General features: G+C 54.1%; 1 protein-coding gene across 1 annotated transcript; it reads right to left on the bottom strand.

Moving 5' to 3' along the window:
* Window positions 1-949: 949 nt before the first annotated feature.
* Window positions 950-11,302, bottom strand: ERLIN1 (ER lipid raft associated 1). Its single transcript, XM_063406202.1, is given in 14 exon segments — window positions 950-1,206; window positions 1,209-1,290; window positions 1,292-1,432; window positions 1,601-1,680; window positions 1,936-2,025; window positions 2,494-2,585; window positions 3,116-3,174; window positions 3,612-3,685; window positions 4,579-4,704; window positions 5,945-6,006; window positions 9,431-9,477; window positions 9,840-9,921; window positions 10,772-10,922; window positions 11,213-11,302. Coding segments are annotated over 13 exon segments (1,089 nt in total). The 5' UTR covers window positions 10,885-10,922; window positions 11,213-11,302; the 3' UTR covers window positions 950-1,165.
* Between the last annotated feature and the right edge of the window lie 77 nt (window positions 11,303-11,379).

Genomic DNA, 11,379 nt, shown 5'->3' on the forward strand with positions numbered 1-11,379 from the left:
ACGAGGGGCAGGTCCTAAAAGCAAGCACATCCTCACAAGCTGAGGGGAGGAAGGAGGAAAAGTGGAAAGCAGCTGTCCCAGCAGATTCCCCCCTCCCCAGGCACCTCTCCCTCACCATGCCCTGGCACACCAGGAGCAGGGTCGGATATATCACAACGCAAGTCAGGACAGAAGATCCATCTGCCAGCAAGCCTGGCTAGGGATGAGAGAACCAGGGACACACTCCTTGCCATGGCTGTTGAAGGACTTACAAAGCAGGTCCCACGTCCTGGAGCAGTGGATTTTGCATGGAGGAGCAGCGATGCCTCACCTGCTTTGCAGCTGAAGTGTCAAACATCTGATCTGCTGCACAGCAGGGTCCTTTCATTCTTCTCTTCCCCTTCACTTTGCCAGCATGGCAGAGTAGTGGAAAATCAGCCCCCTTTCCCTGGTGGATGAGTTACAGGGACACTGGAATCTGAGCAAAGACTTGCCAGGCTCTGTATCCAACCAGCTGCTCCGAGGTGCTGCTGAAATCTGGTTTAGGAGGCAATGAGACTCAGCCACCCAGTGGGAACAGCAGTCAGTCCCAGGCTCTTCCTTGGAGAGGGGGATTGCAGAATCCCTTCAGAGGTTGCTTCCTCCAAGTCGTTATCTAGCGCTGCTGTCTACAGGGATATTATGGCTGTGCAGATTGTATTCCAATAACCTATTCCACAGCAAACCACTCCTGGGCCTGGGCACGTTGGCCAAGGAGAGTCCACTCCACTGGAGTCCTTGAGGAGAGCGAGACGGCGTCAGCAGAAACCTTCACCAAGCAAAGCTTTGGCAGCAGGACCAGGGGCACTCCTCTTCACTCAGCCTCAGCCAGGAGTGCTGAGCAATGACCAATGTGCAGCAACACAGCACTCAAAGCCACATCTCCTTCCTGCAGAGTAATGCCTGCTAAATAACTGCACCTACCCCGGGAGCCTTTCCTGCTGTCTGTCGTTTAATATTCCAGTATAGGTATGTTAGTACAGGATTATCCCTTCCTTTGGAAGCACCAATTTAATAGGGGGAGAAATGGAAGAGGCAGAGCCCTTGCAATCTGTTGCTAGAAGAAAATCAACCCAAGTGCCACCTATACACAAGATGTCCAGGCGTGTGCTGCATCCGCCCCACCGGCACAGGGCCTCGTCCCCGGTCACAGCCGGGCTCGCTGCTGAGCTACACCGGGTTCCTTCTGCCTCCCTCAGCCAGTGCTCTCCTCAGCCTGGAGGGGGCTCTCTGCAGAGCTCTGCGGGGCTCCCTGTGCAGGAAGGCTGGCTCCGTGGGCAGTCCTCAGGCTGGCCTGCTGGAAGGCACACGAGTCCAGGAACACGCCGGGGATGCGGTCACCGAAGTACAGCTTGCTGTTGGCAGCTATCGCCTGGTACTTCATCAGCTCCAGATACTCCGGGGTCAGCTTCAGCTGCAAAAAACAGAAACCAGAGACTCTAAGAGCCAACCTTCTGGGCCCTACAGCATTAGTTTTCATGTCAGGGTATGAGCTGTTAGATCAAGGTTCCTCCAGTGCTGCCTGCCCGAAGCTGATCTCCCGTGCGAGGAGAAGGGTGAGTGACAGCTGCCCCGTGCTCACCTTGTTGGAGTCAGCCAGCTTCCGAGCAGCGTAGTACTCTGCATCAGCTTTTGCCTTCTCCCTTGCCAGGAATGCAGCATCTAACACAGCAGCAGAGGAGGGACAGGGAGGAAAGCATTAGGAAGTGATGATGATCACACTGAGCCCTCATCCCACGGGGACCAGCTGACCCAGGAGTGCCTGTGACAGCCTGGCTGGCCCTGCAGCTTCCTGCAGAGTTCCATGCACGGGGCAGGAAGGATCCCAGTGCACAGCCCTGCACCCTCAATGACTTCTGCAGGCCTGAGGTTCCTCCTCCACCCCCAGGCAGCAGACGGCCCCAGCAGTGTGGTTACCTTCAATCTCAGAAATCCGCTTCTCCGTTTCCTTCTCCATGATCTTCTGTTGGTAGTGAATCCTGGCCACCTGTGCAGCCTTCTCTGCCTCTGCAATCACAACGGGCTCAGCTGGGAAATTTGCTACTCAGGGCTTGAGCAGCAGCACCCTGACCCCAGCACCTGGCTGCTATCTGCCACACCATGAGCAGGCTCCCTGCTCCCTCCCTTCCCACTCAGTGCCAGTCTGTACTCAAGCAGCAGAGCAACAGGCAGAAAACACAGTGCTGGTGTCTGCAGAGCTGACATCCTGTTTACAAGCGTGATCCCTCTGGCACAGGGACATGGAGCTCCAAGCCCCAGCAGTTTTTCCAGCAGAGTGATTTCCTCTGTCCCTGCTGCAGGACAGAGGTGCTCCCTGCTCTGCTGCTGTGGGGATTTTCAACCAGATGTCCAAAACAACTGCTTGTGCAGCCTGGCTGCACCTCCTCAGGGAGCTGTCAGTGAGGGAAGACAGTGTCCTGCCCCAGCCTGGCAGGGAAGGCAGCAGTGGGGGCTCAGCCTGTGTGGTGACATTACCAATGAGCGCTTTCTTGCGGTCTGTCTCTGCCTCCTTCTCCACCACCTTCTGCCTCTGGGCTGCAATCAGCAGCTTGGTCTTCTCGGCCTCCCTGCAAGGGGAGAAGTGTTATCCTGGGGAAAGGGAATGAGGAGCAGCTCTGCATCCCAGGAGAGGCCACAGGGACAAGGGGCCATCCCTGCTCACAGCTGTGGGGACGGGCTCTGTCTGCAGCTGCATGAGCACCTGCACAGGCCAAAGGGAGGGGTCATCCCCTCTCCAGCTGGCACTGGTGAGGCCACATCTGGATGCAAGCCCAGCCTGAGGCCCCCAGGACAAGAAGCAGGGCAATGTGGGCTGGGAGCTGGGCTTGCTCAACCAAAGGTGAAGGTAGATCCAACAGCATCTCCTTCAGCCCAAAGGCTTCCCAAAGATCCTGGAGGGGAGCTTATGGGCAAGACATCAAGACCCCTGAGCCCTGATTTCAGCATGGAAATGGAAAACAGAAGGCACCTGGCCAAGCACACACTGCCTGGAGCTCACCTCTCACTCCCCAAGCAGCAGGCAAGAGCTTCCCAACAGCATTGTGCCTGTGCAGCACCCTCTACACTAATTAATGCAATTTTATGTGCAGCTACTCACATCAGCTCAAAGTTTCTTCGGATGGCCTCTGGAATTTTGGGTTTTGTAACACGCACGGCCTGTGAAAGAAGAAAAAGGAAGCACATCTTGAATGAAAACACTTTGATGCAACCTGAATAACGAAGACATCTCTTTGCAAAACCAGCTGCAGTGCTGTGGACAGTGGTGCCTAATGCTCCTGGGTAACACAGCTGAGCACAGCCACTCCCCCAGAGGTGTCCTAAGTTCTGTTTCCTGCCATCCACTCCAACTCACTCTCACCAGGGGCAGAGGCTCCAAGCCCCAGTGTCCAACCTGGCCTTGCACACTTCCAGGGATCCAGCTTCTCATGCCCACAGCTTCTCTGGGCAACCTCTGCCAGGGCCTCCCCACCCTTAGCATAAAACATTCATCTTTCAGTTTAAAACTGCTGTCCCTTGTCCTGTCACTGCAGGCTTTGGCAAAAAGTCTTTCTCCACCTTTTAAAATCTCCCATTATTGCAAGGCCATAACCCACCTGGATAGTGAGACCTGGTGCCATGGCATTGAGGTCTTTCTGCAGGGCCAGCTTCAAGTTCTCATCTATCTGATCTGTGTTTGGAGGACAAAAGAGAGACCAGTTGGTTTATCACATTTCCCCCCATTGCTTGTGTGGCAAAGAGTCAGCAGGCCTTGAAGAGCACATAACTCTACAGTGTAAGATAAAGATGCTTCCTGAGACTGCTCAGTACATTGTTTCCCTTCCTAGGCCCCCTGAAAAACATTCCCAAAAGGAGAGCCACGTGCTAGTGACTAGAAAAATTCAGCTGTTGATGAATTTGTGTTATCTGAACTAGGTGCAAATGGCTTCCAGCATCTCAGCAAGCAAGAACGCTCAGAGCCTGTGGCAGAAGTCTATCCCTTCCCAGCACTCGGACTTGAGTACATTAATATTAAAATTCTGACAACTTTTTATCTTCCAGAAGTCATTTTTCCCCTGCTCAGCCACTCAAGAAGAAACAGAATCTGTTCTGTCTGGGGCACAGGTCCACTAAGGAGAATATGACCTGTGCTAATTCCTGAAGCACTGCTGCCTCCCTGTGAAAAACCTTCCAGCTCTCACTCGTTAGAGGCAGGCAGAAGGAACTGTGAAAGTACAAAAGTGAATTCAGCAACAGAGCAGAAGATCAAAAGCAGAACAAGACAAATCCAGTGTCACAGTGAAGGCCACAGGCATCACTGCACACACAAGAGCAGAGTGGCTGCTGTGTGCTTCCAGAATAGGTGGGAAAAGACTGAAATCGAATTCCCACCTGCAGATGGGGAAAGACAAAGACACCTGAGTCACTGCAGTTACAGGGGAGTGGTGTATGGGTGTGAAAGGAGCTGCATTCCACAGTGCAGCTCCAGCACAGGGCAGAGTGGTCCGAGGGGCTGGCTATAGGATACTCCAGGAAGATTCCAGAGGGATCCCAGCTGGGATCACCCAGCTGCCATCCACTTACCAAACAGCTCAATGTACACTTCCTGCAGGGTGTGGGCGCTGCAGAACTGATTCAGCTCGTGGTGGATTTTGTTGAAGATCAAGGTCTTGTCGTAGTCTGCGGTGTAATTCCTCACGATGTCGTACACTGGGGAAGGGAGAGAATGGCCACAGGTCACCACTGGCTCGTGTCAGGATGTCAGGGAAGGACAGGCAGCACTGGGACAGGGGTTTTCAGGACTTGGGTAGCCAAAGCCACAGCTGCCCTGCCCAGCTGTCAGGTGCTGCTGGGATTACACAACTTCAAGGAGCAGTCATGGCAAGATGTACTGCCTGGTCCTGTTTTATCACCTGCATAAACAAATGAAACAGCAAAGCCTCACCAGGACCTGCATGCACAGGAACAGGCACTGCTGTGAAATGAAAACAAGGTTCATCCCCACTCTTTAAGCCAAGCAGATCCTGCATCAAAAGGAACGTGGCCAGCAGGTCAAGGGAGGGGATTGTGTCCCTCTGCTCCTGCTGAGACTCCACCTGGAACCCTGTGGCCTGCTCCCTACCCAACATAAGAAGGACATGGAGCTGTTGGAGCAGGCCCAGAGGAGGCCATGGAGTTCCTGAGGGGACTGGAGCACCTCCCCTGTGGAGCCAGGCTGGGAGAGCTGGGGCTGCTCTGCCTGGAGAGGAGAAGGGTGTGTGGAGACCTCACAGCTCCTTTCAGGGCCTGAAGGGATCCAGGGAAGCTGGAGAGGGACCCTGCAACAGGAACTGGAGTGCCAGGACACAAGGAATGACTTCCCACTGCCAGAGGGCAGGGCTGGATGGGATATTGGGCAGGAATTGTTCCCTGGCAGGGTGGGCAGGCCCTGGCACAGGGTGCCCAGAGCAGCTGTGGCTGCCCCTGGATCCCTGGAAGTGTCCAAGGCAAGGTTGGACACTGGGGCTTGGAGCAGCCTGGGATAGTGGAAGGTGTCCCTGACCATGGCAGGGGTGGAACAAGATGATCTTGAAGGTCCCTTCCAGCCCAAACCCCTCCACAACTCCATGAATTACAACAGGAATTCACCCCCCAGCGCCTCAGCAATGCTGGAGTTTTGCATTAAGCTGTGCTGCTGAACAGAACAAGCTGTCTGTGTCTTTGGCTTGGTGAAATAAGAAGTTAAGAGGCTCCTACACAGGTTTAGACTCTGGAATTTTCTCAGGAGCCAAGCTGGAAGCACCTGGGATCAATGCTACAGGACCAGGAGCCGTAAGGGTAACAAGAAATGGAAACAGGCAGGGAAGTTTTGCTGGCATGGAAAAGGGAAGTCCTGAAAACCAAGACAGAGCTGCCACAGGACGGGTGAAGACAGTCTCAGCTCTGCCTGTTGGACCAGGATGGGAAATACCTGCATATGGGGCCAGCTTGTTCACCACTTCTATTCGGTCAATGTAGATCATAACACCACCACTGCAAGGGAAAAGAGACTTCATCAGTTACCACTGCAGCTGTTAACAGTTAACAGATTTAAAGCAAAGGCATCTTTACCCCTTTTACTATATCCTGAGCATTTTGCAATGAGATGGCAGCAAATCCCAGTCCTCTCTGCACAAATCACAAGTGTGCTCCAGCAAAGCAGCTTCCTTCCCCTTTGTGATTTCCTACTCAGATCTCTACCAGCCTACTCAGATTTCTACCAGCCAAAGGAAAACATTTCTGAACAGGAATGTGGCTGCAGCCATGAGGAAAGCAGAGGAGAAGGCAGCAAAGACAGCAGGTGACACCTGCCACAAAATGCAGACGCACCTCAGCTCTCCTAGGCAGCAACACGTTGAATGGAAAAAGCCCTTCGTTTAATTCACACAGTCACTAACTCCAGCAGGAGCCCGGCAAGGCCCAGTGGAAAGGAGGGAACAAAGCACATGGCAGACCTCAATCCATGTCCCCAGCTCTCCAGGAACACCACAAGCACCTCAGCAGAGGGAGCCTGCAGGCAATCCTCTCCCTGAGGGAGGATGTGCTGCCAGACGGGCAGGGAAAAGGGGGAGTCAGAGGCCAGGCTTGGCCCCAGCCTCTGCTCTTACTGGGGTGGCTTTCAGAAAGTCATGCCCCCCCCTGGGTACCTGTAACACCAGAGAAAAGCACAAACTCTACAGTGAAGAAAAAAACCCTTAAGTTTCAACAGCTCTAGGTCTCTGGGGAGGCTAATTTTAAAGCAGAACACTCTTGTGATCATGTCCTTGGGACAAAGGCATATCACAGACCAGAAGCTTCAGCAGGAACTGTTTAGAGACAGCTCATTCCTGGCAGTGGAACTCCCACATTTCCAAACTCAGTCTCTCTGATGTTTTAACTCAAACATATCCCCCACGACAAACTCTGTTTCTTATTCTGCAGATCTTGATCTCCAGCTCAAAGCCAAGTCTGCATAAAAACAACCTGACCTTCCCTGTGTCTGTGCTCTTTTGGAAAAGGCCTCCCAAGGGCAGCCCATGCTTGCTCCAAACCTGTTTCATGACAGCTATGAGCTAAAAACACTGGTGATGGATGGGCCTTATCAGCTGCAAATCTGGCACTTCAATTTTAAAGGGATGTTAGAAAGAAAAGGAGAGCATCTGCAACACCCTGGATCTTATCAGGACTCATCCTCAGCCCCACTTCACCTCCCTGGCAGGAAAGGGTCTGAAATGGCACCTCAGACCAGTGAGGACTGTCTGATTCTACCACCACCTTCCCCAACAACCCTGCCAAGGATCTCAGCCAGTCTGGGACAATAAGTGGGATTTTATCCACTGTTATTCCATTGTTATGAATAACTCGTAATTGTTTATGTGGTGTGGTGGGGGACAAGTAAATGTTATCAGTCCTGCTGGTCACGCAATGGCTTTGAGGAAACAGGTGCCACTCAGACCCCAAAGTCTGCAGTGAGAGATGAACAAGGAAAAATCCATGTTGGAAAGAGAAATCCATAAAACGAGGATCAACACATAGACTTTGTGCACCTGGTAGAAGTTGAAGCAGAATTAGGCAGCAGTGATGCCTGACCTGACAGGACAAGAGACAAGACATGGACACAGTCAGCAGGAAGACCCTGGAAAGCCTCAGACAATTCAGAACCTAACTCAGGATTTAAAGTCTCTAATGTATTCACTTAATGCTGCCAGGTATAAACAGGACAGGTAAGGCAAAAATTGGGGACGGGACACCCACACAGGCACTCAGAAGCTTCCTGATATAGCTAAGGACACAGGGAACAGGAATATAAAGATGGTGGAAGAGAAACCCAGCCTTTAAAATCTGATGGTTTAACATGTAAATACTAAAACCTTCAACTGTTCAGGATCTATTCTGGTAACAGACTTTGAACTGGGACAGTGGCACTGCAGGTGTGTTCCATTTGTTATTTATAAGCTCATGTTTTACTATGGAAATGTGGATGCAAAGCTTTGGCATGGAGCAGCCGCAGACTTTGGATTCCAAATGCAGCAAACTGAGAGGCTCCTGCAGCAACACCTGAAAAATGGGCAGGGCTGCTGGGACCTTTGGTCAGCAGTGAATTCAATTATTAACTGGGAGCTGCCTTCACCAGCTGTCTGGTGGTTTAAAGCCCATTTTTACTGCCTGTACCTTCCCAGCCACCTGCACAACTGAACCCCACAACGTTGAAATTCAACAGGGACTTAAATTTTATCTCCTAAATCATAGAAGCACAGAAGGGTTGAGGCTGGCTTTGGCCTCAACTTCTGACCTTTTGCTTGGCCTAAAGACTGTTTACCTCACCACAAAAGGACTCTGAACAAGGCCCTGAGTGACAGGACAAGGGGGAATGGGCTCAGACTGACAGAGGGGAAATTTAGATGAGATATATGGAAGAAATTCTTGGCTGTGAGGGTGGGCAGGCCCTGGCACAGGGTGCCCAGAGCAGCTGTGGCTGCCCCTGGATCCCTGGCAGTGCCCAAGGCCAGGCTGGACAGGGTTTGGAGCAGCCTGGGACAGTGGGAGGTGTCCCTGCCCATGGCAGGGGTGGCACTGGATGGGCTTCAAGGTCCCTTCCAGCCCAAACCTTTCTGTGAAAGCTGCAGCACTGAACACTAACATTTACAGACACTCCTGAAAAACCTTTGAGATCTAAAATGAAAACCATGAGACCTTTATATAATACATATATATATATTTATATATATATATTTAAGCCCAAGCAGTGTCTGAGGCTGAACAAGTCCAAGAAAGTTAACATGGGTTACACCTGATCAAAATAAACTGTTGTATAAACTGTGTGTCACCACTCCAGTCACAACTGATTTTTTTTTTTTAAACAGAAGTTTTGTTGAGCACCCTGAATGTAAAAGACAAGGAGCATCAGCAGGTTATTTTTACCCTGAAGAGTCATCACTTGAACTTGTGGATGAACCAACACAACAGGACCTGTAACCCAGCTCAACCAGCCCTCTCCTCCTGCTTGCTGCAACTCAGGCAGGTGGTGAAGAATCAGCCTAATTATGAAGCAGGAATTTCATTTGGAAATGAACTCCCTTCTATCAGGCAGATTCCCATTCCCTGTTTACTTCTGCCCACTGCTGGGGTCAGCATTGTATCAGCCACAAGGCTCAGAGTGGAAATCACCAGTCTGAGGGCAGAACAAAGCACAAACAATGGGGTGTCAGAGTAACTGAGGGGAGAAACCCAGGAAAATTCAAGATAACATCACAATAAATGCAAACATCCTCTGAACAGGAAGAGCCAGTGTTCCCTCCTGTTCTGCTAGGGTGGCATGGATGTCTGTACATTTGGGATTCACTTTATGGTAAGTGCCTTTACCTCCCAGGCCCTGTGTCCCAGCACTGCAAATGACCCCAAAGAGTGCACCTAGCAGAAATGCAGGTGGAAGCCATACCTTGTCCCACAAGGCACATTCTTCACTTCATCAGTCTGCAGCGTGGTCTGCAACACAAACACAGGCAGCGCTCACAACCCGCTCCCCGCTCCGGGGAGGCCCTGCCGTGCCCACACTCCCACAGTGGGAACACCGAGCCAAGAGCGCGTCCTCTGCCTCCCTGTGATGCCTGCAGTGTGGGCAGCAGGCAAAGCCTCTCCTCACCTGCCTTTTGGGGGATGCTCAGGCAGCTGTGCCTGTTTCCCTGCTCCGGGCACGCTCAGGAGTGTGGCACTGCTGGGGAGAGGTGACAGCCACAAGCACAGCTGTCCTCCCTGAGCAGGACACTGCCACTGCCAGCAACACTCACACAGCTGGGGAGAGCTCTGCAAGAGCTCCTGGCTCCCCAGGGGAGGGAGGGGGCACTGACCTGCACGGATTTGAAGGTGGTGATGAAGGGGAGCATGATGTGGTAGCCGGGGCCGCTCGGGCTGGTCAGCAACGCGCCGCCCCTGCGGAGAGGGAGCACAACAGGGAAAGGCTCAGCAAGGTGGGAACCAGCAAGGACTGGCTCTGAGGGCAAGCAGGGACAGCTCAAACTGCCAGGGATCACAGGGAATTGCATCAATGCCCTAAACCTGCCAGGGATTCGGGGCAACGAAAGGGCACCTGACCTTTGCCTGCTGCAACTTCGAGCGAGGCCTATGAGCCCTTGGAGCAGGCAGCTATTGCTAAACCCTCCCAGCATTGCAACACAGAGCCGCAGGAACGCACATTTCTCCTCGCAGATTTCTCCTCTCTAAATAGTTCGCTGGTAACCATGGAAAAATCCAGCCCGGATTGCGGTGCTGCCAGTTTGGGTTTCGGCACAGCCCCTCGCCCAAAGCACAAAGAAAACCCCCCAGGCTCTCGTGCTCAACACACTCGTGATGAAAGGGAAACGGCCCACGGGGCTGAGTGGGAGGGCAGGGAAAACACTGCAAAGCACCGACACAGCGGGAGCTCTGACTGGGTAAAAGTTTGGGACAAAGGTGACGGCTCTTGCTGGCACAGGGAGAGATCAACAGATGCGACAAGGCAAGACAGACTCGGAGATGCGGTGCTCTAAGCTCTGAAATACAGTTTGTGAAAAGGGCAGGGAGGAGGGAGAGGCAGGAAAAGCAGCTGAGGATTCAGAGACCCAAACTCACAAGGGCTCTGCGTGGGGCCAGGGTGTCTGGGACTCACCAGCACGGGTGGAAGTGGGCAGAAACAACAAGGGCTGCCCACCCAGGGGAAAAACCCGGAGGGAAGCGCAGGATAGCGCAATCCCCGGGGCAAGGGATGAATTCCAGCTCCGGAAGCGCTCCCGGGGCACCGTACCTGTAGTACACGGCCAGGTGTCCCTCCTCGACCCTGTGGATGGCGGAGTACAGCAGGAAGACGAGGAGCCCCGTGGCAGCCGCGGCCGCGGCCCCCGCCTGGGCCATGGCCATGCTCGCATCCCCTCCCGGCACCGGGGGCTCCGCGGGCCCTGCCCTGCCACAGCAACACCGTCAGCGCCGGGCGGGAGCGGTCCGGCACCGCCCCCGAGAGCAGCGAGACACCCGCGGCGAACGGGACGGGCCGGGCCGGGGACAGGGACACGGCCAAGAAGGGCGGGACCGCCCGCCCCGCTCTGGGGGCAGCGCCGGAGGGACCGCCCGCCCCGGCCCGGCCCCGTGGGGCCCTGCCCCCGCCACCGCCCGGCCCCGTGCCCTCCCATCCCGCGCTGTCCCCGCTCCCTGCCCCGCCGCTCCCCTCTCCCTCAGCCCTGTCCCGTACCTGTCCCGTTCCTGTCCCGTTCCCCACGTGCAGCCCAGGCCGCGCTCCCGCCCCCGCCGCGCACGCGCCGTCGCGCGGCACTATGGACGCGCCGCGACGGCGCGCGATGATGACGTCACCGCAACACCGCCCCCGGTTGCCAGGCAACGGCGTGCCGGCGATGGCGG

Source organism: Prinia subflava, chromosome 9 (genome assembly GCF_021018805.1).
Source record: "Prinia subflava isolate CZ2003 ecotype Zambia chromosome 9, Cam_Psub_1.2, whole genome shotgun sequence".
Taxonomy (NCBI): Eukaryota; Metazoa; Chordata; class Aves; order Passeriformes; family Cisticolidae; genus Prinia; species Prinia subflava.